Consider the following 27,679-nt stretch of genomic DNA (forward strand, 5'->3'; position numbering starts at 1 on the left):
GTACGCTTTGCTCCCCCCCCCTATTTTACACCTGTACATGTCAGTTTTGCTAAACCTAACCAGTCAAGAGTTCTCAACAATTTTCACACTTCCTGCAGCTCATGTATGTCATCTAGCCACAACCAAGTTATGCCCACTCTGTTCACAGTTGTGTGACATGATTTCTCGGAAAAGTCTACCTGTTGTGTTGTTCCACCTCACTTTGCTTTGACAGCAGCTCAGAGACCAGTCGACTGTCACTGACTGATGGAGAAACTGATGAAGATCCTCACATGTTAAAGTCCTGAGGGAAAGTCTGTAAGTTCTGTTGCTTTTCTCTCTTTCTCACTCCTTCTCTCATTTCCTGTTTGCAGTACCCTGTTTTCTACTTCCTGTCTTTTGTGTTGTGTTCACTGTCTGACTGATGCTTCTCTCTGTGTTTCTTCTACAGGTGAAGGAAGAGCGACTCTGACTGGATGTGGGTCTGAATTCACCTGGTGAGTGTCGTCTTTGTTCGACCACTCAGCTGATTCATGTTCTCAGTCCAGAGACGGAGACGTGCTGCATTTTGCACTTGAGTTAAATTGAGCATCCGCTGTGTCAACCACAAAGTAATGCCCACTCTGTTCACAGTTGTGACACAATTTCTCAGAAAAGTCTTCCTGTTTGACAGCAGCTCAGAGACCAGTCGACTGTCACTGACTGATGTGAAATGGATGAAGACCCTCACATGTTAAAGTCCTGAGGGAAAGTCTGTAAATTCTGTTGCTTTCCTCTCTTTCTCACTCTTTCTCTCATTTCCTGCTTGCAGTTCCCTGTTTTCTACTTCACTTTGACAGTAAAGTGATTACAAACTGAAGCTGATGTTTCCCTCTGTGTTTCCTCTTCAGGTGAAGGAAGAGCGACTCTGACTGGATGTGGGTCTGAATTCACCTGGTGAGTGTCGTCTTTGTTCTACCACTCAGCTGATTCATGTTCCCAGTCCAGTTTCAATGATTTTATGAGGATAAATAAATTAATGCAAGTAAGAACAGTTTGATGTCAGAAGGATTAGAACTTTCCTTCCTTGAAGTGTCATGGCGGCGTGAGGAGGTCGCCGTGAGCCAGAGCTCCTCTTAACATAATTATTTCTCCGAACCAGTAAGCCACTGGTCTGCTTAATAGTGGTGAAATAACCAGACGAGACGTATCTTGAAACGGTCGTTTGATGCCGCAGCGTATGGAAAAAACAAATCAGACCTCGATTAAACAACACTTCACCAGAGCAGCAGCAAGTAAGGGCGCTGACACCGATACAGAATCACTCAGCATGGCTAAAGATCCGATAACTATGGCAGCCCTGGACGCCCGGCTTGTTACCTTAACTGACACTCTAGCCAAAACTATCAAAGACTCCATCCGGGACGCTATTCTGGAGGAGTTTATTGCCAAGGTGGAGGAGTGTGTTGCACCGGTGAGACGCGTGGCTGAGAACGCCGCTAGCAAGGCTGCAGCGCTGGAGACACGAGTGGCGAACAACGAGGCGAAGGTGGGAGAAAACTTCACCATAATCAATAATACAACGCCCAAAGTGATAAAACTGCAAGGAAAGTTAGAGCAGGTGGAGGAACGATTGGAGGTCTTGGAGGCTTTCTCCAGGCGATCTAACCTGAGAGTGTTTGGCATACCGGAGGGATCCGAAACCCATACGGGCCCGGTGGCGTTCATGTCCAAGCTACTGAGGGATTTGTCCGGCACCGAGGTGTTTCAGACGGAACCGGAGCTGGAGAGGGCGCATTGCGTCGGCCACAGGCAGGAGGACAAGGGACCCCGCGCCATCATAATGAAGTTCCTGCGGTACCAGGACAAGACCCGGTTCGAGAAGTGGGCCAAGGGTAAAGAGCTCCAATTCTCCGGGCGCCGGGTCAGATTCGTCCAGGACCTGACGAGGAGTCAGGCCATGAGCCGTGCCGCCTATAAGGAGATGAAACATCTCCTCTACGAAAAGAATATCAAATTCTTTCATCCAGAACCGGGGAAACTACGGGTGATTTTTGAAGAAGAGCCTCACACATTCAACTCCCCCGGTGAGGTGAAGAAATTCCTCAAGGAGAAAGCGGTCACATCTTAGAGTAAGATCTTCTCCACCTCTACCCCCCCCCCCCTCTCCCCCCTCTCTTTTTTTCTTTTTTTCTTCTCTTTTTCTAACCCTTTGGGGTACCGACATACAAAGAGACATATTGGACTCCTCCCTCGGGACAATGTGAGTAGACAATAATCGAATTTTCTTTTTTTTATCTTCTTTTTTCTTTTTTTTTCTCTGAAGGAAAGAGAGAGGGGGGAGCCATTTAACCAGTATGATAAATGTAATGTAGTATGCCCAAGCCTGACACTTGAATACAAACAGAATCTGCAATTTGACATGTCGTGGGCTTGGAATTATAGGGTTCTATCTCCGTTTTGGGTAGTTCCGAGATATTGAGCATCAAAGTTCCAACTCGGCTTTTGTTTTGGTTGATAGAACCTTTTTATTTTATGAATAACTAATTAAAAAATGTTGAAAATTTAAAAATAGCACCACACAGGCATTAACAGACCACTAATGGAAGATATTATGCAAAAAACTCAATTTTGAAAAAAATGGAGATTATTTTCTCTTTATATATTGAGGTATCTATAGGTTGAGGTATCTATAGGTTTATTTTATTTTTCTCTCTCCTTATCATTTAATTTTTTCCCCTTCTCTTTTCGTTTATTTTTATTATCATTATTGTAATTATTATTATTATTTATTAATTTCCTCTTTTTTCTTTTTTTTTTCCCCCACTTATTTATTTCCCTTTTATTAACTTTCTGCAATTGGACCTGGCTTACTGGTTGCCACAGACCATAATTAGGAGCATTAACGGCTCCAAGGCCTGCATTGGGAGTCATGCAGGTTTTTTTTGTTGCCCCGGGTGGGGTGGGGAGAGGGAGGGGGGGTACATGTTTAAGTGTTTTTGTAAATATTTTTTGTTTTATTACCACTGAGCCTTATATCTTGTTTTTACTTCATGGTCATTCTCCACTGGTGTTGTTTGAAAGTTTTAGGGTACCATGACAAGCCTCAACTCTTTAGAAGGGAATGCAATATGTTATGCCTCTTGGAATGTAAAGGGCCTGAACAAGCCTGAAAAAAGGGCCCGAGTTTTATCACATCTTAAACATTTACAGGTTGACATTGCATTTATTTCAGAATCGCACCTTGCTGATAAAGACCATCTTGTCATTCGGAAAGACTGGGTAGGACAAATATTCCACTCAAACTTTACACAGAAATCACGAGGGGCAGCTATCTTAATTAATAAGAAAATCCAGTTTAACCCTTCATATGTTAACGCAGATCCCTTTGGTAGATATGTAGTGGTGACTGGTAATTTGCTTGGTGTCCCAGTGACTCTGGCAAGTTTATATGCTCCTAACTTTGATGATGAGAAATTTTTTACCACTTTTTTTTCGTCTCTACCCGACTTGAATAAATACTACCTCATCGCAGGCGGGGACTTCAACTGTGTTCTGAATCCTAGTCTGGATAGATCAGCTACCTCCTCTCAGCCTCTGACGAGGTCGGCTAAATGTATTAAGGCATTCCTTTCCACTTACAAAATTATGGACCCATGGCGATTCAAAAACCCTTCAGACCGAACCTATTCTTTTTTTTCTCCAGTTCACCAGTCATTTAGCCGTATAGATTACTTTTTGGTTGATTGTAAACTACTTCCCTTAATTCAAGAATGTAAATATGAGGCTATTGTCATCTCAGATCATGCTCCCCACGTTATGAAAATGCTGTTTACCAAGCCTATAAGAACCAGAACATGGCGCTTTAATAATGTTCTGTTATCAGACGAATCATTTTCTGAGTTTATTAAGACACAAATAGAATATTTCATGTTGATAAACGACACGAGTGAAATCTCAAGGGGTATATTGTGGGAAAGCTTAAAATGTTTTATACGTGGTCAGATCATTTATTATTCTTCTACTGAAAACAAACGTAGACGGGAGCGCATCACCAACATAACAGACCAAATTATTGAACTTGATAGCCGCTACTCAATTATGCCTAGCCCAGACCTTGCTGAGCAGAGGTTTGCACTCCAAACTGAGTTCGACCTTCTCTCCACAAGAGATACTGCCCAGCAGCTGTTACGCTCCCGTCATAGATCATATGAATATGGTGAGAAACCAGGGAAACTCCTGGCTTGGCAGATACGACAATCGGCTGCTTCTAAGATGATAACTGAAATTAATACCAGTAATGGAAAAACTTCCTTAGATCCCAGGGAAATAAACACAGCGTTTAAACAATATTACTCTCAATTATATGTATCAGAATCCATGGTGGACACGACTCAGGTGGAATCCTTTCTTAGTAAATTTCCTATTCCACAAGTCTCTAATGAGAATAAGGCTATGCTGGAAGAACCCTTTAGCATTGAGGAATTAAATAATTCATTTACATGCATGCAGAGCTCCAAGGCTCCAGGCCCAGATGGGTTTACCCTGGAATTCTACAGAGCCTTCTCTGGTCAGATCTCTGCCCTTTTGCTGGACGTTTTCAACGAATCATTCTCAGGGGCCGATAAGTCACTCCCCCCCACTTTTTATATGGCCTCCATTTCTTTGATACTTAAGCAGGACAAAGACCCACTCGAACCAGGTTCATACAGACCCATCAGCCTCCTTAATGTTGACACCAAGCTATTGGCAAAGACACTGGCCTCTAGGCTCGAGAGAGTTCTCCCGTCAGTGATCTCAGAAGACCAAACCGGATTTATTAAAAACAGATTTTTATTCTCAAATATTCGAAGACTTTTTAATATAATTTACTCCCCTAGCCCAGATCCAACAATCCCAGAGATATTGATTTCAATGGACGCCGAGAAGGCTTTTGATAGGGTCGAGTGGGTTTTTTTGTTTACTGCAATGAGAAAGTTTGGTTTTGGCGAACGATTCATATCCTGGGTGAAACTCCTGTATAAGGCTCCCCAAGCATATATCCTGACTAATAATCTCCGCTCAGACCCCTTTCCTCTCCACAGAGGGACGAGGCAGGGCTGCCCGCTCTCTCCCCTATTGTTCGCCCTGGTCATTGAACCTTTAGCTATTGCATTACGATCTTCGGGTCAATTTCAGGGTGTACATAGGGGAAGTAGAGAACATAGGGTCTCCTTATACGCAGATGACCTGCTCTTATATGCTCAGAGTCCGGCTGAATCAATCCCACACATTTTATCTCTGTTGAAGGAATTTGGTAAAGTTTCTGGATATAAGCTCAATTTCTCTAAGAGTGAATTATTTCCAATAAACTCGGCGGCTCAGAGTATATCCTACTCCCAATTTCCGTTCAAGGTGGTACAGGGCTCATTTAAACACCTGGGGGTGATGGTCAATAGAACATACTCAGATCTGTACAAACTGAACTTTAAGACACTCTTGGAGCGCACCGTCAGAGACCTGGGGAGATGGTCCCACCTCCCATTGACCCTGGCAGGAAAAGTGAATATCGTAAAAATGAATGTTCTCCCAAGGTTTATGTTTTTGTTTCAATGTATCCCTATTGTGCTAAACAAATCTTTCTTTGGACAATTGGACAGTGAAATCTCTAAGTTTGTGTGGAACAAAAGAAAGCCAAGGATTAGGAGGGCTTTCCTGCAGCGCCCAAAATGTGTTGGTGGGCTGGGCCTCCCGAACTTTCAGAACTATTACTGGGCTTGCAACATAAGAAACCTCTCATTCTGGAACAGGTACAAAGTGTCTGATGACCGGCCTGCTTGGCTTCACATCGAGGAAGACTCATGTCGACCCACATCATTGGGTGCCCTGTTGTTTTCCCCTCTCCCTATATCTCACGAATACACCCATCACAACCCGGTGGTGGACCACTCGCTGCGAATCTGGGCCAAGATAAGACACAGTCTTGGTTGGCTGAGGGGTTCCCTCTTGGCTCCCTTGTCCCCAAACCAACACTTTGTCCCATCGTTGGAAAGTAACACCTTCCAGCGATGGTCTGGTAATGGGATCAGTAGAATGAAGGATTTGTACATAGATGGTTTATTTCCTACATTTGATCAGTTATGTAAAAGATTTAACCTACCACCGTCTCACTTTTTTGCTTATCTTCAGATCCGGAGTTACATCCAGTCCAATACAGTTACATTCCCAAATATTCCCAAACCTATGCAATTGAATGTACTTTTATCTGTTGATCCCACGACGAGAGGAGTGATATCCCTTATTTACAACCAATTAGCTGCATATGCAGAGATCACCCTAGACCATATAAAAAATGCTTAGGAGAAAGACTTGGGTTTAGAACTGTCAAAAGACCAATGGAAGAATGCACAGAGTAATGTCCACACCTCCTCCATATGTGCTAGACATGGCCTTATACAGTTAAAGGTTTTGCATAGAGCTCATCTCTCTAAAGTTAAAATTTGTAAAATGTACCCAGATTCAGATCCACTTTGTGACCGATGCAAGATCCACCCAGCCACACTGGCACATATGTTTTGGTCGTGCCCAAAGCTGTCACAGTATTGGACTTCTATATTCAAGACTCTATCAGACTGCTTTGGGCATGTACTTGATCCTGACCCGGTATTGGCCATTTTTGGGGTTGCAGGGGAGAACAGCCCCCTGAGGGGGTCTAATAAAGTTGTGGCTAGGTTCACAACACTATTGGCCCGCAGACTCATTCTGCTCAACTGGAAACAGGCAAACCCACCATCTCACATAATGTGGAGGAGAGACGCCATGCAACACCTAGCGTTGGAAAAACTGAGATTTACTCTGCGGGGCTCTGAAGAGAGCTTCCACAGGACTTGGCGATCCTTCATAGAGGTGGTGGCTGGGTAGGCTACACTCCCCTCCTCTTATTCTTTTTTTTTTTTTTTTCTCCTCAACTATTTTCTATCATGTAAACTGTACGGCTGTAGTAGTTTTCTATTTATCTTTTTTCACAAATGATTGAATGACTCTTAGTAACTGAAAGATGTATAGGTAATCTGTGGTAACCTTATAAATTGTTTTTTTTTTATTTTATTTTTTTATAATTTTTAATGTTTTTTTTTGATGTTTGGCTTTTTTTTGTTTGTTGTTGTTTTTTTTGTTTTTTTTTTTGTTTTGTTTTTGTTTTTTTGTATTTTTATGTCTATTATGTCTGTCTGCGTGCTGTTTAACCTATTTTATTTCCCCCATTTTTGTAGTTTGTTATATGAGTGTTTTTTGTGGGATAAAATAAAATAAAAATATATTTAAAAAAAAAAGAACTTTCCTTCCTTCAGCTCCACCTGCTGGTTGAAAGCAGAATGACACTGTGGTGGACAGGTGTGTAAACCGTGTTGTTCTGACTGAGTGCAGCTCTCCCTGCAGGTGGAGGCTCAGCTATGGCTCAGTGTGAGGACAGAGAGGAGGGAGCCCCCCCCTCTGAAACCACTCTGTGTGGGGAGCAGAGCCAGACCACAGGTCAAAGGTGAGATGAGGATCTCTAACTGTCCGGACTCAGATTACTGGAGATACTGCTGTTATCTGATATGAGGTTTTTATGTGACAGGCTAGTGCATTATTGTTTTACTACTATTATTGGTACTAATAACAGCGAATAACTCATTTAAATCAACAAGATATTGTTTCAGTCTCACAACAAGAGCAGAAGAACAGAGCAGAGAGGCTTTATTGTGATTGTAGAAAATATACAGTTAAATTCTGCTGGATGGTACAAACACATATATAAAACATGTAAAGATATCCACAAGTTTCCGAACATCATCTCTGGTCAAAACTGGAAGCCGGTTTTGCATGGAATTGTATGTTTACGTTTCCATGGTTTTCAGTCATAGTTGCGGTAAATGCATGGATCTATTAACTCTTTCGCGACCACACTAATTCCTCAGCACATCCGCTCAGGACCACATGTTTTTGGCTATTTTTTACCTTTTTTCTCATGTCGCACCGAACTCTGTACATCACCTAGAAACAAACGGTTTTCACGTGGTTGAAGAGTGACTTTCCAATGTGCTCCTCGAAAAAACGGCAAGTTTTTCCGGCTTTTCGTTCGTGAGTACGAAGGAGAAGAAGAGAGCTGGGTTTCTCCAAAAACGGAGCTCCCGCTCTAGTTTCAGAGAAAAATGCACTTTTGTGTCAAGTGGCAATCGGCTCATTTTACCGGTGGTGTACCTGGGGTGTGTGGCAGCGTGGAGTGCAGCCGTGTGGCTGCAGCGGAGCAGCTCCGTGACACTCCTGTGTGACTGGCCGCCGCTGAGTGCTTCGGGCAGATTTAGCGAGAAAGTCGCAACACTGTAACCGACAGCCGCACAGCGCTGCACGCTGTCCCCAGAGCAGCGTTCAAGGAGACCGATTACCGATTACTACCATATTCACACACAGAGTACCTCAGAGTGTCTATTATCATAATCTGTAAAAAAAAAGACGGTTTTGATGAGTTAACTCGTCGATGGTCGTGAACGTTCGGCAGGCTGTGACGAGTTAACTCGTCAATGGTCGCGAAAGAGTTAACGCTGGCTTTTAACACGGATGTCAATTTGTGTGATATCCATTGTTAAAAGCTGGTGTGATGATCCATGCATATTACAGATTTTCATTGAAAAAAAAATCCATGCATTTACAACGACTAATGAAACCGGAAGCACCAGAAGAGCAAAACCGGCTTACGTTTTTGACGTTCGGTGGATATAAGGTGGATATAATAGGACAATGAAGAATAACAAATGATCTTGTGGAAATCTTGATTGCTGTTGTGATTAAAGTCCTGAGATAACATTGCAGGGTGAAGGTGAACTCTGTCTGTGGTTCAAGTACCAATAGTTCTGATCGAACGTTCATTGGAACAAATGAACCAATTTCAGCTTTTAGATTGTCATACACACTGAAAGTCTTGCTATGTTGGAAATAAACCTGTCTGACCCAGAACCTGCAACCTAATAGCTGTTTGAGGGAATGCACAAGGAGAACCACAATGCCTTGGCCATTTGTGCTGTTCTAAGAAGAGATTCAGGTGCAGTGTTTCCACTAGGATTCTTTTAACCAGTGGTGATGGCACACAATGGGTTCACACAGGCTCAAAGAGGGAAAACACTGAGTTCAGGGGAATCGGCTTGTGGCTCTGCCTCAGCTGTGTGATACCATTATGAGAGGCGACCAGAGTTTCAGACAGGTTTGAATCCATCTGACCATCTGTTTACCTGTTGGAAGCGGTTCATCTCTTCTCACCCCTGTAAACTGCAAAAAATGACGCACGATAAAACAGAAATTTGAAATAAAAATTTGAAATAAAAATTATAAAAAACAGTCAAGTCAGAATTCAGTCATACAGTGTAAACCCAGTTTTAAACTGTTTGTCTTTCCTCTTGCAGCGAAAAGATGAAGACCCTTCCAGGGATCCTCTGGGAGACTTTGGAGGATTTGGGAGACAATGATTTTTATACATTCAGGTGGCACCTGTGTCAGAGAGGAGTCCTAGAAGACCTCCCATCAATCCCAAAAAGTCGACTGGAGAATGCAAAAAGGGAAGACACAGTGGATCTAATGATCCAGACCTACTGTGAAAACACTGATAAAGTCACCAAAACAATCCTGAAGAAGATGAAACAGAATGATCTACTGGGAAATTTCACACAGCGCATCTCAGATCCCAAAAGTAAGTTCGATCAAAAATGCGATGTTATAGAAATATTGAAGAATGGTCAGTTAAAACCAGGTGGATGAGGACAGTTTCATCATCCAAAGAGCTTCTTTGGTCTTGACAACTGAGTGGGGAGTTTCTGTAGGGAGTCTTAAATGTCACATGTGGTTGGTGGCAGTCTTACTGCCTCACTGAGCTCCAACCAAACTTTGACCTCCAAGGCTGAAATATGAGGCCAACAGTGTTGGCAATATTTACAGCCTGGGACAGAAACAGCTTTGGTCTCCATGACGACTGTTTATAGAACTTACCTGTTACCCTTAATTAACAGCTAAAGTTATGGAGACCCTTTTGAATGACAGGTGAGCATTTGTCCCCTTTGTCCATTTTTTGATCAGCTAGGAGTTTCACTGAGTTTCTGAGGTCAGAGACGTGTCATCACAGAGATGAAGTCAGTCTTTATTTACAGTATGTGGCTGCAGTTGCAGTGCTTGTTGGCTGAACAGCTTCTTAAATCCCATTAGGAGGTTTGTGCCCACAAATGAAACTGGTAGTTTACAGTTTTCAACTCCTCACACTGTTCTTGGCCAGAGCAACAGGGTGGTGTGGCTGACTCAGCTTTGCCAGGATCACTGATGGGTTGGGCAGGCAGAAGCATCAGTGTCTAGGTGTTTCAGAAAAGTAAATGCCAGCTGACTGGACGTCTCTTGATTCTTGTTGATCCCAAATGATCTCTTAAACTTAAAGCAGAAGTAAGCGGAATGTTTGTGTTAATATAAGTCTTAAATAGTTATATCTTCCACTAGCAATCACTTATAGTGTTTGGTCCGAAACACGGGTCTGTCAGTCACTCTGCTCTGCTGTAAGCTGAGGAGAAAACTTTACTTGTATCCTACAAGCTTTATCCAATGAGGAGAGAGAACGGCATGAAGGGCTGTGTGTGCAGCCAAGGGATGCGCATGAATGTGGTGACGTAGGGACGAGGACCAATAGATCCATGACGAGGGCGGGGACTGCTAACTCCATCGGCTGACAAGAAGTTAGCCAAAATGACCGGATCGCTTACTTCTGCTTTAACCTTCAGTATTTGTCGTATACTGTCGAAGCTCACCCATCTGGCTTCAAAAGACACTTTAAAATTATTTTTATTGCATTTTAAAGTATCACAATTTAGTGAAAGTCACATGCACTATTGATGCTACCCTTTAATTTCCTTTGTTCATATATCATTGTCTAAGTGTGTAGACTGATAATGAGCAGTGTCAGGTCATAACTTTTGCTGCTCTGTGAATGCGATCAGTGATCACGAGTATATTCCTCCTCAGAGAATTTGAGGCACTATAAGTAGGGATGTCCGATACTGGAAATTTACTGATATCCGATATTCCGATGTTGTCCAGCGCCCTAATTTCCCATAATAACCAATACCGATATGCAGCTTTTTGCCCCAAAACTGATTATTAACATAGGCCTATCTCCTGTCAGGAATGAACACATTACTGTATGACTACTTTTACTGTGATGCCCCACTGGATGCATTCTACAAATTAACATTGTTTATTTGTTAACAGACAGACAGAAAAACAGACACACAGACACTGTCAAGGCTGGTTACATTCCGACATCCCACCATTTAGACATACCGCTATTCCGACATGCGAACGTCCCACCATTCCGACAAGGCTTTAATATAAGGGAATGTGCGTAACCCAACAGGCTCCTCCCTTCTTTAAGACATGCTGATAGAGGAATACCCACACGGTTGCGTGTAATTCCACAGCAGAACGCAGACAGGGACTAGTCTGCCTGTCTAGCCTCTACCTGGTATTTTTACTAAACTTAACCAACTCGTTTCTTCATTGCCTAAACCCAACCAGTGCAAAATCTTTTGGGGAAAAAAATACGCTATTAAAGGAATTGTCGGAAAGGCAGGATGTTTAAAAAAAGAAAAAAATACTGTCATTCCGACTATAGGAGGAAAGAATTGTCGGAATGACGGGACATTTGATAGAAAATTTTAGAAAAATTTAGACAATTAGAGGCCAATGTTGGACTGGTGGGATGTCGGAATGGCGGCCCCTTATCCTTCTCCTCCAAACACCTGCACACAGTTCTTCCAGGAACTTGACTGGCAGGTTGTTGAAGTATCTTGGAGAACTTGCCATAGTTCTTCTGTGGACTGAGGCTGTCTCAGTGTCTTCTGTCTCTTGATCTTGAAGACCCCTGGGAGAGGTTCACAGTGAATGCTTACATGGCAAGGAATTGATCTCTTTGGAACAATTATTTCATAAAAACCTGCTGAATGATAACAGAGAAGGAGTTTCCATGATTCATGCTTTCTATGCAATAACTACAATAATAACTTCTCATTGACGTCATTGGTCCTTTATTCATACAGAGATTCTCACTGGCTGCCAATGTAAACTCAAATCTGCCCTGAAGAAGAAGTTCCAGTGTGTGTTTGAGGGCATCGCTAAAGCAGGAAACCCAACCCTTCTGAACCAGATCTACACAGAGCTCTACATCACACAGGGAGGGGCTGGAGAGGTCAATGATGAACATGAGGTCAGACAGATTGAAGCAGTGTACAGGAAACCACACAGACCAGATACAACAATCAGACAAGAAGACATCTTTAAAGCCCCACCTGGAAGAGACCAACCAGTCAGAACAGTGATGACAATGGGAGTGGCTGGCATTGGGAAAACAGTCTTAACACAGAAATTCACTCTGGACTGGGCTGAAGACAAAACCAACCAGGACATATACTTCATATTCCCCTTCACCTTCAGAGAGCTGAATGTGCTGAAAGAGGAAAAGAAAAAGTTCAGCTTGGTGGAACTTGTTCATCACTTCTTCTCTGAAACCAAAGCAGCAGGAATCTGCAGCTTTGATGAGCTCCAGGTCGTCTTCATCTTTGACGGTCTGGACGAGTGTCGACCTCCTCTGGACTTCAAAAACACTGAGATCCTGACTGATGAGACAGAGTCCACCTCATTCAACGTGCTGCTGACCAACCTCATCAGGGGGAACCTGCTTTCCTCCGCTCGCCTCTGGATAACCACAAGACCTGCAGCAGCCAATCAGATCCCTCCTCAATGTGTTGACATGGTGACAGAGGTCAGAGGGTTCACTGACCCAATGAAGGAGGAGTATTTCAGGAAGAGGTTCAGAGATGAGGAGCAGGCCAGAGAGATCATCTCCCACATCAAGACATCACGAAGCCTCCACATCATGTGCCACATCCCAGTCTTCTGCTGGATCACTGCTACAGTTCTGGAGGTGTTGAAGACCACAGAGGAAGGAGAGCTGCCCAAGACCCTGACTGAGATGTACATCCACTTCCTGGTGGTTCAGACCAAAATGAATATGGTCAAGTATGATGGAGGAGCTGAGACAGATCCACACTGGAGTCCAGAGAGCAGGAAGATGATTGAGTCTCTGGGAAAACTGGCTTTTGAGCAGCTGCAGAAAGGAAACCTGATCTTCTATCAATCAGACCTGACAGAGTGTGGCATCGATATCAGAGCAGCCTCAGAGTACTCAGGAGTGTTCACACAGATCTTTAAAGAGGAGAGAGGCCTGTACCAGGCGGCCAAGGTGTTCTGCTTCATCCATCTTAGTGTTCAGGAGTTTCTGGCTGCTCTTCATGTTCATCTCACCTTCATCAACTCTGGACGCAACCTGATGTCAAGAAAGAAATTGACCTTTAAACTTTTCAAACTGTTCAGAGCCAAATCATCACATTTGTACCAGAGTGCTGTGGACGAGGCCTTACAGAGTCCAAATGGACACCTGGACTTGTTCCTCCGCTTCCTCCTGGGTCTTTCACTGGAGACCAATCAGACTCTCCTACTAGGTCTTATGACTCAGACAGGAAGTGACTCACAGACCAATCAGAAAACAGTCCAGTACATCAAGAAGAAGATTGAAGAGACTCCCTCTGCAGAGAAAAGCATCAACCTGTTCCACTGTCTGAATGAACTGAATGATTGTTCTCTAGTGGAGCAGATCCAACAGTCCCTGAGATCAGGACGTCTCTCCACAGATGAACTGTCCTCTGCTCAGTGGTCGGCTCTGGTCTTCATCTTACTGTTATCAGAAAAAGATCTGGATGTGTTTGACCTGAAGAAATACTCTACTTCAGATGAGGCTCTTCTGAGGCTGCTACCAGTGGTCAAAGCTTCAACTAAAGCTCTGTATGTGCACATATATCCATCTACATTTACTGTATCTTCTTCTTTTGTCATAACAAAAATATAATTATTTGTTTACTTTTGTTTTCCTGATTCCTCTTCAGACTGAGCAGCTGTAAACTCTCAGAGAGAAGTTGTGAAGCTCTGTCCTCAGTCCTCAGCTCCCAGTCCTCTAGTCTGAGACACCTGGACCTGAGTAACAACAACCTGCAGGATTCAGGAGTGAAGCTGCTGTCTGGTGGACTGGAGAGTCCACACTGCAGACTGGAGACTCTCAGGTCAGGATACAGATGTTTGTTAGACAGCTTTAACATCCTTCTGTAAGTTGTTGGTGATGATGCTCAACATCTGTTGAGATGTTCAGCGGTCTGTTGAGATTCTCAACATCTCTGTACACATGATTTTGTAAAATTGGAGGTCCATTACATTTTCTCTCTCTAGTCTGTCAGAATGTCTGGTCACAGATGAAGGATGTGCTTCTTTGGCCTCAGCTCTGAGTTCCAACCCCTCCCATCTGAGAGGGCTGGACCTGAGTAACAACAACCTGCAGGACTCAGGAGTGAAGCTGCTGTCTGGTGGACTGGAGAGTCCACACTGCAGACTGGACACTCTCAGGTCAGGATACAGCTGTTTGTTGGACAGCTGATCTTCAACATCCTTCTGTAACTTGTTGGTGAAGATGCTCAACACCTGCAGGATTTTCCTGTCGATGTGATTTTCTAAGACTCTTGAGTCTATCACATTTTCTATCTCCAGACTGTCAGGATGTCTGGTCACAGAGAAAGGCTGTGGTTCTCTGGCCTCAGCTCTGAGCTCCAACCCCTCCCATCTGAGAGATCTGGACCTGAGCTACAATCATCCAGGAGACTCAGGAGAGAAGCTGCTGTCCGCTGGACTGAAGGATTCAGACTGGAGACTGGAGACTCTCAGGTACAATCAGACAACAAGGACTCAACAAGTCTCTCTCCTGTGTTTCATGTTTCCCTACTCGGTCAGTCGTCATGAAGGACGTCTTATTTCTCTTAGTTGTGTTCAGAGCAGTGAGTCGGCCTGAATTCACAAACACATGGGTCCTCCTCTCAAGTCTTTGACCAAATGGAGACATCCCTTAATTAGAGACCATCTTCCAAGTCTGAACTGTGTTAGAACAGTGTTTTAACTTTTGTAAATCAGATAAAAATCGGAACTTGTGGACATTAATAACCTCAGATGTTGTTTATTGATAAACAGAGTTCTGCTGCTGCTTACTGTACATAGCAGAAACAATGCAGTCTATAATTTCCCTCATCATCTTATAGGCTATTACACATTGTGAATTTTCGTTATCATCGGAGCAGATTTTATGTTTTGCGGTTTGATTCTTCACCAATGTCAGCTTTTCTTTATAACACACAGTCAGGGAATTACTTATTCACACACTCTTTTCCCATCTCACGCTGTTTCATTGCAACTGCTGTATTAGATTTTCATTTTTTATGTGTTCATACTCATTAAAATCTCACCTTCAGTTTGAGTGAAGTAAGTGGCTCTGGTTCTTACTTACTGCTGCTGAATCTGTCATCTGCGCTCCACCTGCTCAGAGTTTATTGACCTAGTTCTGATCAGCTGTTCTGGCTTTTGCAGTGAGGTTAATAACAAAGTAATTAAGATGTTTGCATCAGAGCCCCTTGCATATTTTAAAGTACTTACTGCGGCTAAGCACAAAGTTCTTCATGTGTCCAGCCTTACAACTTTGCTCTCCAACATCACCACGTTTATGCAGGGGGGCATGCCCCCCGGTTATCCCTGTCATCCCTGTCCTCTGACTTTCCATCTAGCGCCATCATCAGGTCAATGTTTGAATTTGTTCACTACTTTGGTTTTAAAGGGATAGTTCACCCTAGAATGATATTTCGCTCATTATCTACTCACCCTCATGTTGACTAAGGGCTGGAAGAAGTTTCAGAGTCCACCGTCCCTTCTCTGAGTTACAGGGGGTCTTGGAGTAGCAGTGCATGTCCATATAACGGTTGCAAAGGGACACCAGAGCTCTTCGTAAAAAAACACACACAAAAAAACATCCAAATACCTCCATGATGCTCGTATGTAATGTCCGTCTTGTGCTGAAGCCCCAAATTGCGTAATTGTCCCGAAAAAAATTAAATAAGTCTATATTTTAAGCTTGTTTGTAGCGGAAGCTTCTCGAAGCTCCTCTTCCTGGTCTGTCCAAATCTCGCGTGATTTGCGCCGGCGTCAGTGCGGTTACTGCGAATCACGCGAGATTTGGACGGACCAGGAACTCTGGTGTCCCTTTGCAACCGTTATATGGACATGCACTGCTACTCCAAGACCCCCTGTAACTCAGAGAAGGGACGGTGGACTCTGAAACTTCTTCCAGCCCTTAGTCAACATGAGGGTGAGTAGATAATGAGCGAAATATCATTCTAGGATGAACTATCCCTTTAAGTCTATTTTCACCTCAGGCACCTTTTTATATATTTTCTTCATTGTTACACATTTTAAATACAAACAAAGATCAGACACAGATTAATTCAACAACATTTAAAGAAAAATACTTTGACGGAAATGACACACAGGAATATTCATTCTCCGTGAACCTCAACTTTATAATTTTAAAGTTTTTAACATTACATTCTCAAGTCAAATAATTTGATTTTGATTTATCAGGGACTTTACAGTCTGCAGCATAAGGCCTCCGTTTATTTGTCACATTTAAATATTTAAATGTGTTACATTTTAAATAGGAGGATCCAAATGCAGACTCAATTGGCAAAAGTATTTATTTAGAAAAAGGTTAATACAAGGAAATCAAACTACAACGGAAACAAAGTAGCAACAAGAGTCAACCAGCCTAAAGGGCCTTTCACACCGAACGCGGCAGGCGGCGGAAGGCGGCGGAAGGCGGCAGCAAACCCATTCATTGTGTATGTGCTACCACGGCGCACAGGCGAACGGCTCTGCGCCGAGCTGAGCAGCACGCAAGGTGGGCGCATACCGTGGCGGAGCGGTGCGCCCGAATTAAAAATGTTTTAACCTGGGTGCAGCGTGCTGTGACGACATCTCGGCGCGTCCAATAGGAGAGGATGTAGTGGAGTCTGAAACAAAATCAGCCGCTTGCAGAGTGAAAACAAACGGCCAGACGTTCAGTTAAAGTGACGGATGCATGAAGTGAGTTGTCATCCTCCTGAGGATGAGACCAACTCTCTCTAACAGGCTGTTAAACTGCTCCCTTCTCAGCCTGATGCTAAAGTTCACCTGGAAGCGCTCATTTTGTAGCTCCTGGCGAACATATCCCCCCAAATCCTGTCTTGTTTGTTCGGTCGCTGAGCAACTCTCTGCCGCCCTGCTCTGCGCCTGTCTGCGCTGTACCTCGCTGTGGGCGCAGCGCATACCGCGCTCGGTGTGAAAGGCCCCTAAGTCTCGGACAGGGGGTAAACAAGAAATCCAGTTCAACAGAAAATAACAGTACAGTACAGTACAAACAGTACAAAACAAGGGACTAGAAATACAGAACTCTATCATTTATTATTTGTTTATTTTTTCCACAATCAGGTCATAAACATGAGGTGCATTTTTACCATGGTCCCCTCTCAACCATACCCCATATGTGTAGAGCTGAGACACCCTATAGAAACCCATTGATGATGACTGAACATCAATTGTAAATTCAATAAACTTTTAAAAAATGACAATTTGACAAGATATTTCAATATTAATTCATTCCTCTTTTTTGAATGTTATTGTATTAATAATATAAATATTAGTATAGGATAATCATGTAACATAACATTATAATATTAATAGTATATTTTAATATAACACTGTTCAAAGATCACAAATATTAAATGTTATTTCCATTTTAATTTCTTTGTGGTCTTATTATGACTTATAACATGTTATTGTTAGCCTAAGCTGCACAATTTAGGAGCATGTGATGTAATAGAGAAAACAGGGGTCGTTTGGATAAACTACGCTCATGTGTGGGTGAGAGCAGCAGGGAGACTGGGCTGGAGCTCGGTCTCTGGAGAATTCTGAGAAAAAAGTCAGAACTCACTTATTTTTATTTTGGGTTATCTTTGTCTAATGTTAAAACTTGTCTGATGATCTTAAACATTGAAGTGCGACAAATATGCAAAAAAGTAAGAAATCAGGAGCAGAGCAAATCCTTTTTCACAGCTCTGTAAATGACAGTAAACACATAGAATCTGCTGTTAAACTGATCTGTGAACAGTCGGTCAACACTTCACTGGTTTAGATGTAAATTCACTTCATTATAAGAGACGACTTTAGAGACCTATATTTCCCCTTCTGTTGAGGAACATCAATAAAAACACAGAGGAGATCAGTGGCGACTCTTCTTCTTCTGACAAACTGCTTCATGTTGAACAGTTTAGATATAAAATCACTCTGACTGTGTTTCTTCCTCCAGGCTGGACCATGGTGGAGAGAACTGGTTAAAACCTGGTCTCAGGAAGTGTAAGTGTGGATTTAATGTGACTAATGATCAGACAGCAGCTCTCTGTCAGTTTGTCTTTAAATACAATGTTGATTCAATAATCAATCAATGAACCATCAGATGATGAACTGCAGCTGTGTTGTGTCTTGTTCTCTCCATCAGACGCCTGTGAACTGGAAGTGGACATGAACACAATGCACAGACGCCTCAAACTGTCTGACAACAACAGGACGGTGACACGTGTGACAAAGGTTCAGTCATATCCTGATCATCCAGACAGATTTGATAAATGGTCTCAGCTGCTGTGTTCAACTGGTCTGACTGGTCGCTGCTACTGGGAGGTGGAGAGGAGCGGAGGGGTTCATATATCAGTGAGTTACAGAGGAATCAGAAGGAAAGGAAACAGTGTTGACTGTTGGTTTGGATGGAATGATCAGTCCTGGAGTCTGATCTGTCATGATGGTGGTTATTCTCTCTGGCACAACAACAGACAAACACCAATCTCCTCCTGCTTCACTGTCTCCAACAGAGTAGGAGTGTATGTAGACTGTCCTGCTGGCTCTCTGTCCTTCTACACAGTCTCCTCTAACAGACTGATCCACCTCCACACCTTCAACACCACCTTCACTCAACCTCTGTATCCTGGGTTCTGGATCCCCTCTGGTGCCTCAGTGTCTCTGGTTGATGTGTAGGATGGAGAGTCTCTGGAAGTGACAGCAGCTTCAGTCCTGTGCTTTAAATGTTGGTGGTGGACGAGGTTTCACTTTGCTTTCTATTCTAATCTGCTCAGAATCATGTTAAAAACACATTCATGTTTTTTTGTAACTCTGGAAACCTTTACTTAATCATTTGCAAATACATATACTAAGAGATTTGCAATGTGATGAAATGAATGAGAAATACTATTCTCTTGTGAACAGTTGCCAAGTGGTTTGGATGTTTGTCCATGTTTTTTGATAAATAAATGAGCCAAACCAATGGAGGAAAACTGTAAAACAACACAGATTAAGAGCTATTTAAAACATAAACAGATTAAAATAACGCAAAGAATGTATGAACTTTACTCTCTGTTTTCAAAAACTGCTCACTGCTGATGTCAAAATATCCACATTCAATAGTTCCTATTCTGATTTCACTGTTATTATTTCATACATTTGTTTATGTATCCCCTGTTTTGTTGATATGAACTAAACAGCACGTGTGTGTGTGGTCCGTGTGGCTGCAGTGGCAGCAGCTCACCTGCAGGTGTCAGTGTGGTGCAGGTGAAACGAGACACAGCTCGAGGCTTCAGGTGAGGAGAGTTCAGGTGTAAATACACAGAGGAGGAGAGTTAAAGCAGAAGTAAGTGATATATTTGTGTTAATATAAGTCTTAAATAGTTCTATCTTCCAACAGCAATCACTTACATAGAGTGTTTGGTCTGAAACACGGGTCTCTCAGTCCCTCTGCTCTGCTCTGAGCCGAAGAGAAAACATTTATCGTATCCTACAGTTTTTATCCAATGAGGAGAGGGAACGGCCTGCAGGGCTGTGTGTGCAGCCAAGGAACTCCGTGAATGTGGCGACGTAGGGACGAGGACTGTTATGGTGCGTTCAAGGAAACTCGTATTTTTCCGACCGTGAAGTCGTACCAGTTCGATCTGGTACGAGTTCACCGGTCGGAAGTTACGAGTGGCCGTTACAGTGACTTTCACAGGTAAAACAGGTCGGAAAAACACGAGTGGGTTGCCTCGAATGCTACAAAGTCGTACGTTGTGACTTGAAGCTGTAATTTACGATTTCAAAAGCCTGCCTGGAACGCAGCATTAGCGAAAACGACCGGACCACTTACTTCTGCTTTAATGAAACATTAAATCATCAGATTAATTAATGTAAAGAATATTAAAACTAAACGTGACTGTTTCTTTGGATCAATAAGATAAATTGTGATGTTAATAGAAATGAACAGGTTTGATTCCCAGTGCTTCGATTCAAGATTTCTATTTTTTATCTTTATATTTTTTAATTGTTGTTCAGTGTTATGTTGAAATATGTGACCCTGAGGAAGAGGATCCAAATCAATTAATAGAATAAATCAATGGTTATATTCAGATGAAAGTGTTGGTGCATCAGTCTGATCTCATTAAGTATAAGGATTATTCAGCTTTTATAGGTTAAACTGAAGAAAATGTTTGTTGTTTGTAAATTGTAATTAAATTCATCATAAAAGACTGAACAGCTTCATGACCAATGTTCATTTACATAACAAATTTACCAGCTGGTATTAATAAAAAAACCTTGACCTTGACCTTTAAACTTATTAACAATAGATAGTAACCATTACCAATAGGCTTCTTATTATGTGATCCTTTGACCAGATTTATTCAGTCTCAGGTTTAAACTCTTCCTCAGATTTAAAAAAAAAAATTATATAGGCCTTACATGAGATGTAAAATACATGAAGACAAAATAAGTCCAATTACACATTAACTTGAATTATCAGCACCACCAATCACTGATATAATTTATAGGCTATACTTTATGTAAAACATAAAACAATAAAACACATCATAACACAAATCAACATTGAGAATCTGTACAACAATAAACCTCTGACTCATTACAGCTGTAATATAATAATAATAAAACAAGCTGAGGTCTGAAGAGTCTGGTCTTTGTTCTCTGTGTTTCCTCTGCAGACAGAAAAGGGGGCGGAGTTATAGATCTACCTGTTGTGACCTCACTATGACCTCACTGTAAAGTTTATATGTGACTGACACAGTTCCTGTCTGTTTAATTAAAAGTGACACTGAAACGACCTTGAAGACGATAAATCCACTGCAGCTTCATAAGAACATTTAGGTTCTTTTTACTTTACTTTACTTTATTTATTTCTCACGACCACGCAAGTGGTATGGCGCACAAACAATAAAACAGTACAAATAATCAGACATAGCAAGAGGCAGCAAAGGCTGTACATGCTTTGTACATATACGTCTCTGACCAGGACAGAGCAAAATCACTTAAACAGAGGAAGAACACATTTCAGAAAAGCACCTAGTTTATAAATAACTTTTCTTTTATCAGACTGTAATAACAAAATTAGTTTAAACATAGATGGGCGACAAACATAGTATTTAGGGAGGTATTTTTCTCTTAGATATACAATACATGTGTTCTTGCATTCAAACAAAACATGGAACTCATCACCAATCTGACCGTCTTTACATAGATCACATAACCTCCGACTTCTATCCAATCCTTTGTACCTTCCAATAACTTTTGGTATTCTGGTGTTGTTTACTCTAAAGTGGCAGATAGCCTGTCTGTACTTTTGATTTAAACACAATAAATACTTTTCTAACTTAAACTCTTGTTTAAACTCAATATAGATGTCACATGATGTCATACTGCCAAGTTCACTTCTCCATGTCTGCTGGAACTGATCTTTCAGTCTCTGTTCGACAGTTAGCTTCAGCCAGTCAGAATTAACACATCTTTGAGAGAGCCAAATATATGACAACCCACACTCATCCAATATCTGCTTAACCTGCAGGATCCATGGTGACTTAAATGCACCTGAGTTATACAGACTAAATAGACAGTTATACATTATTTTGCTCAGTTTACTTTCCTTACCTTCTATTAGTTTTCCCCAATAACCAATGATTCTTTTTTTAACTGAAACACTAAGTGTCTTCAGTTACATGAATAAACAGTATAAACGTTAATAAACAGTATAAACGTTACATGTCAGCGTTCATATTGGAATCCAACAAACTAAGTATTGATTGGTGTTTCTGTACCTTAAAGCAGATGTTCTAATCAATAACATATTTTATTAATAAAGCCGTTAGTTGTTTACTGAGCTGCTGCTGCAAAAAGGAAAGGGAACATTTCTGATGTCTCAGTCTGAGACCTGCTGAGCTGCTGCGGACAAAGGGGGAAATATTCTTTAGCTTCTTTAAGCATGTTTATTCGAGACTAGCACACACTCACATATGAGTCATGGTGGAATTAACTTCCAGCTTCCCCAGTACAGAAAAACTTCACACTGTGCGTGGCTTAAACAAAATGTGATGACACAGCATGAGCTTCTGGCCTTTACACTTACGACTCACATCATTATGCAGTCTTATGTTGTGAGTTACGAGTACACTAAATAAAAGAAAGTCTCATACAAAGTTTTGGTTGGATGACGAACTGGCCTCCCGGGTCTCCAGATGCACTTTGAGGAATAAAGAGGAATAAAAAACTACTCCGGAGTATTCATCAGCATGAGGGGGAGTCAATAATGACTGAATTTCACTTTTTGGTGAACTATTCCTCAGTTCCAGCCCAGAGACAGACAGAGACGTGCTGCATTTTGCACTTTGCACATTTTGCTGTGTCAACCACAAAGTCACGCCCTCTGTTCACAGTTGTGTCACATGATTTCTCAGAAAAGTCTACCTGTTGTGTTGTTTCACCTCACTTTGCTTTGACAGCAGCTCAGAGACCAGTCGACTGTCACTGACTGATGGAGAAACTGATGAAGATCCTCACATGTTAAAGTCCTGAGGGAAAGTCTGTAAGTTCTGTTGCTTTTCTCTCATTTCCTGTTTGCAGTTCCCTGTTTTCTACTTCACTTTGACTGTGAAGTGATTATAAACTGATGCTGATGCTTCTCTCTGTGTTTCCTCTACAGGTGAAGGAAGAGCGACTCTGACTGGATGTGGGTCTGTATTCACCTGGTGAGTGTCGTCTTTGTTCAGCTGATTCATGTTTCAATGATTTTATGAGGATAAACACATTAATGCAAGTAAGAACAGTTTGATGTCAGAAGGATTTGAACTTTCCTTCCTTCAGCACCACCTGCTGGTTGAAAGCAGAATGACACTGTGGTGGACAGGTGTGTAAACCGTGTTGTTCTGACTGAGTGCAGCTCTCCCTGCAGGTGGAGGCTCAGCTATGGCTCAGTGTGAGGACAGAGAGGAGGGAGCCCCCCCCTCTGAAACCACTCTGTGTGGGGAGCAGAGCCAGACCGGAGGTCAAAGGTGAGATGAGGATCTCTAACTGTCCAGGACTCAGATCACTGGAGATAGTACTGTTATCTGATAGGAAGTTTTTATGTGACAGGGTAGTGCATTATTGTTTTACTACTATTATATATAACAGCGAATAACTCATTTAAATCAACAAGATATTGTCTCTCACAACAAGATCAGAAGAACAGAGCGGAGAGGCTTTATTGTGATTGTAGAAATATACAGTTAAATTCTGCTGGACGGCACAAATACATATATAAAAAAAATGTAAAGATATCCACAAGTTTCCAAACATCGTCTCTGGTCAAAACTGGAAGCCGGTTTTGCATGGAATTGTACGTTTACGTTTCCATAGTTTTCAGTCATAGTTGCGGTAAATGCATGGATCTATTAACGCTGGCTTTTAACACGGATGTCAATTTGTGTGATATACATTGTTAAAAGATGGTGTGATGATACATGCATTTTACAGGTTTTCACTGAAAAAAAAAGAATCCATGCAGTTACCATGACTAATGAAACCGAAAGCACCAAAGAGCAAAACCGGCTTACGTTTTTGACGTTTGGGAAAAAGGTGAAGGAATATCACTGATAAAAGAGTTGGTAAATTGCAGGAGATCCTAATTGCTGTTGTGATTAAAGCCCTGAGATAAACATCAGGTAGAAGTTAACAGTGCAGAGTGAAGGTCAGTAACTCTGTCTGTGGTTCAAGTACCAATTCTGCTGATCAAATGTTCATTGGAACAAATGAACCAGTTTCAGCTTTTAGATCGTCATACAAACTGTAATTTTATAAGTCTTGCTATTTACTCACATATGTTGGAAATAAAGCTGTCTGACCCAGAACCTGCAACCTAATGGCTGTTTGAGAGAATGCACAAGGAGAACACTGCCTTGGCCATTTGTGCTGTTCTAAGAAGAGATTCAAGTGCAGTGTTTCCACTAGGATTTTTTTAACCAGTGGCAACGGCACACAATGGGTTCACACAGGCTCAAAGAGGGAAAACACTGAATTCAGGGGAATCGGCTTGTGGCTCTGCCTCAGCTGTGTGATACCGTTATGAGAGGCAACCAGAGTTTCAGACAGGTTAGAATCCATCTGACCATCTCTTAGTGTTTACCTGTTGGGAGCGGTTCATCTCTTCTTACCCCTGTAAACTGCAAAAATTGACGCACGATAAAACAGAAATTTGAAAGAAAAATTTTAAAAAACAGGTAAGTCAGAATTTAGTCAGTGTATACCCAATTTTAAACTGTTTGTCATTCCTCTTGCAGTGAAAAGATGGAGACACTTCAAGAGATTCTCTTGAAGACTTTGGAGGATTTGGAAGCCGATGATTTAAAAAAATTCAAGTGGTACCTATGTCAGAGAGGAGTCCTAGAAGACCTCCCATCAATCCCAAAACTTAAACTGGAGAATAAAGACGGACCAGACACAGTGGATCTAATGATCCAGACCTACTCTATAAACACTGTTAAAGTCACCAAAGCAATCCTGGAGAAGATTAATCGGAATGATCTACTGGGAAACTTCACACAGCCCATCTCAGAACCCAAACGTAAGTTCGATCAAAAATGTGATGTTATAGAAATATTGGTAACACTTTACTTGAGGGTATCGTCAGTAGAGTGTCATGACGACAAACTGCTGATTTTTTGGCAAGAAACATGATGTTTTAAACAGGTAGAGGTCAGATTTTTTTCTCATGACACAATTCAATCGGATCACAAACTAAAATTTTGACTCCCGCTCACTTGGAGACTTTTTCCAAATTGAGGTCCCATGGAGACGTTACTTCCTGCTTCCGCTTCAGCACTCTATTTACAGTCTGTAGGTGCATTTCCATTTTGGATTTTCATAAAATAAAAGCGATATTTCTGACATTTCAGAAAAGTACAGTTGCTATTTGTGGGTGTTTCCATTGAAAGGTGTTTTGCGAATGAGCCCTAATCTAGTCTTGTGATATCCCATAATTCTCGCAAGACTTCACTTTGAGGAAGATGGACGTAAGCGTCTTGCGTTTCCATGGTTACGGCACAGAGCTCTCAGCTGCCTACAGCTGCTGCTGTTATTGTTTTTAACAAAGACGAAGGCAGCTCTTGATTGCTGAAAGGCAACGCCTGTGTGGCGCTGGGGGAGCATACATCAGTCTGACTGCCCAAAAGTCCGACAGCTCATTTCTCCGACTACCCATTCAGAATCAGAATCAGAAAACCTTTATTGTCCCCTGCACATAGCAGTGGAAATTTTTCTTAAACGTGTGCATACGTGCGCATAAAAGAAACATAAAAACACAGTTTAGCATAACATAAAACAAACAACAAACAGATACAGAATGACACAAGTAAGATACAGAATGACACAAGTAAAAACAGAATAAAAACCTTAAAAAAACATTAAAAGATTTCATAGTGAATTATTGATGATGTTGATGGCGGATGCGATGAATGATTTTTTTCCCTAAGCTTGTCCTTGCTAAAGGGACCCTGTAGCGACAGCCTGAGGGAAGAAGTTGGAAAGAGTTGTGGAGTGGGTGAGAGGGGTCGTGTAAGATGGTGGTGGCTTTACGTCTGACTGCCTGTGTGTGGAGGTCTGAGAGGGATCACTATGTGGTGCCTGTTATTTTACTTGCATATCTGATGATGCGTTCTACAGTGTTAAGGTTAGATTTTGGGTAAGGTTAAGGGTTAGGGCTACTTAAGTCGGAGAAATGGGAGGTCGGACTAATGGACGCAAAAATAAAGAAATGTATGGTCGGAGAAATGGGTAGTCGGACAGACATCATGCGCCTGTGGCGCTGGCAGCGGCCACAAATAAGGGACACCAGCGTTGATGAGGTGCTGACAACAAGAACGATGAACCACCACATCAACTCGCCACCCGCATTAAACTCTGTCCCTTTGTGTTGTTCTTTTGCCCTGATGAAGACCTCCAGGTCGAAACGTTGGCCATGTCTGTGCAATAACACAATAAATTATAACATCAGGCCTATATTAAGGCTAAGAGTGTGCGGCATCACTTCTCTAAGTTCGTCATTCTTGTTGTCAGCACCTCATCAACACTGGTGTCTCTTATTTATGGCTGCTGCCTGCGCCACATGGGCTTTGCCTTTCAGCATTCAAGCGCTGTTTTCATCTTTGTTAAAAACAATAACAGCAGCAGCTGTAGGCAGCTGAGATCTCTGTGCCGTCACCATAGAAACGCAAGACGCTTACGTCCATCTTCCTCAAAGTGATTTCCAATAACCGATACCGATATGCAGCTTTTTGCCCCAAAACTGTAATAAGGCCTCCTGTCAGGAATTAACACATTACTGTATGACTACTTTTACTGTGATGCCCCACTGGATCCATTCTACAAATTAACATTGTTTATTTGTTAACAGATACACACGCACACACACACAGACACACACACACACACACACAGATGGAAAGACAGACAGACAGACAATGTCATGGTCCTGAAACTGCCGTCATTCAGTGGCTTGATTTTCTGTTGTTTTGGACTCTTGTTTTTCTTCGGTTCCTGTTTTATTTTGTAGTTCAGTTTTTGTGCATTTTTGTTCTAGTCACGGCAGGCGACGATGCAAACCCTTTCGCAAGGGGTTAATAACCACTTGGCAGTTGGGTTCATTGAAAAACCCATTATATCACTGGACACTACGAGTGACAGGCGAACAGCCAATCATTTAACAGCTGTGTAGTTCGGTTGCGGCACCATCATACAAACCATACATCATACAAAGTTCAGTCAACAGAAGAAACCTACATCAGATCATAATCTGGGGCCGGTTGCACCACCTCTCACTAAGTGTTTACTAACCTTAGTAAATGTGTAAGTGTTTAAGATTTACTCATTCCTAAATTACAATGGGTTGCACAAGTTTTACTAGGAATCACGTAGAGCTAGTAATTACTAAGTGTTTACTAAATATTTACACCTACCCTAGGGGTTGTGTAACTGTTTACTAGTTACAGTTTGTCGGCACAGGATCAAAACCAACTGAAAAAACAACAACAACAACAACTCGCTTAACGGCTCGTTTAGAGAGGTTTACTTTACAAGACAGAGAACCTGCCGTTAGGAAAAGGGTTTTGAGAGACAAAATCCACCCTTTAGATGTATATGATGACTTTGATATTTACTGTCGGTACCGTTTAAATACGCGACCACATAATGCGGATCACGGACATGCTAACGTTAGCACGGGTCCGAACGTAGCTCTACCTCCGTTGCTACGTTACTTCTCTACGGGGTCGATGCAGAATGTGGTTGGGGACACAATTCAGATATCATATTAGAGAGATACGCCAAACTGGTGCAACCCCACCCTGGTGTGACCACAGCTTATCCTTAACAGCTCCAGTTCTTCTCC

At 42.1% G+C, this 27,679-nt stretch overlaps 2 protein-coding genes across 2 annotated transcripts in view; both read left to right on the forward strand.

The window, feature by feature from the left end:
• The first annotated feature begins 7,388 nt into the window (after nt 1-7,388).
• Nucleotides 7,389-19,049, forward strand: LOC146961144 (stonustoxin subunit alpha-like). Its single transcript, XM_085771668.1, has 3 exons — nt 7,389-7,474; nt 9,375-9,658; nt 18,458-19,049. The coding sequence occupies exons 1-3, from the start codon at nt 7,389-7,391 to the stop codon at nt 18,985-18,987; spliced, it is 900 nt and encodes a 299-aa protein (XP_085627794.1). The 3' UTR covers nt 18,988-19,049.
• Nucleotides 19,050-23,223: 4,174 nt separating this feature from the next.
• The window catches only part of LOC146961145 (NACHT, LRR and PYD domains-containing protein 3-like), a 36,098-nt gene continuing 31,642 nt past the window's right edge, over nt 23,224-27,679 (forward strand). Inside the window, exons 1-2 of the mRNA XM_085771669.1 lie at nt 23,224-23,309; nt 24,576-24,859. Coding sequence (XP_085627795.1) covers nt 23,224-23,309; nt 24,576-24,859 — 370 coding nt within the window. The remainder of the gene's footprint in view (nt 23,310-24,575; nt 24,860-27,679) is intronic.

Source organism: Trachurus japonicus, chromosome 24, assembly GCF_045865225.1.
Source record: "Trachurus japonicus isolate A0001 chromosome 24, Traja_1.0".
Taxonomy (NCBI): domain Eukaryota; kingdom Metazoa; phylum Chordata; class Actinopteri; order Carangiformes; family Carangidae; genus Trachurus; species Trachurus japonicus.

Excerpts from the sequence above, each read along its gene's own strand:
- LOC146961144 (XM_085771668.1), top strand. The coding sequence starts at position 7,389 with ATGGCTCAGTGTGAGGACAGAGAGGAGGGAGCCCCCCCCTCTGAAACC. Across the intron at positions 7,475-9,374 it reads AGCCAGACCACAGGTCAAAG|CGAAAAGATGAAGACCCTTC; the intron begins GTGAGATGAGGA and ends TTCCTCTTGCAG. Across the intron at positions 9,659-18,457 it reads GCGCATCTCAGATCCCAAAA|ACGCCTGTGAACTGGAAGTG; the intron begins GTAAGTTCGATC and ends TCTCTCCATCAG.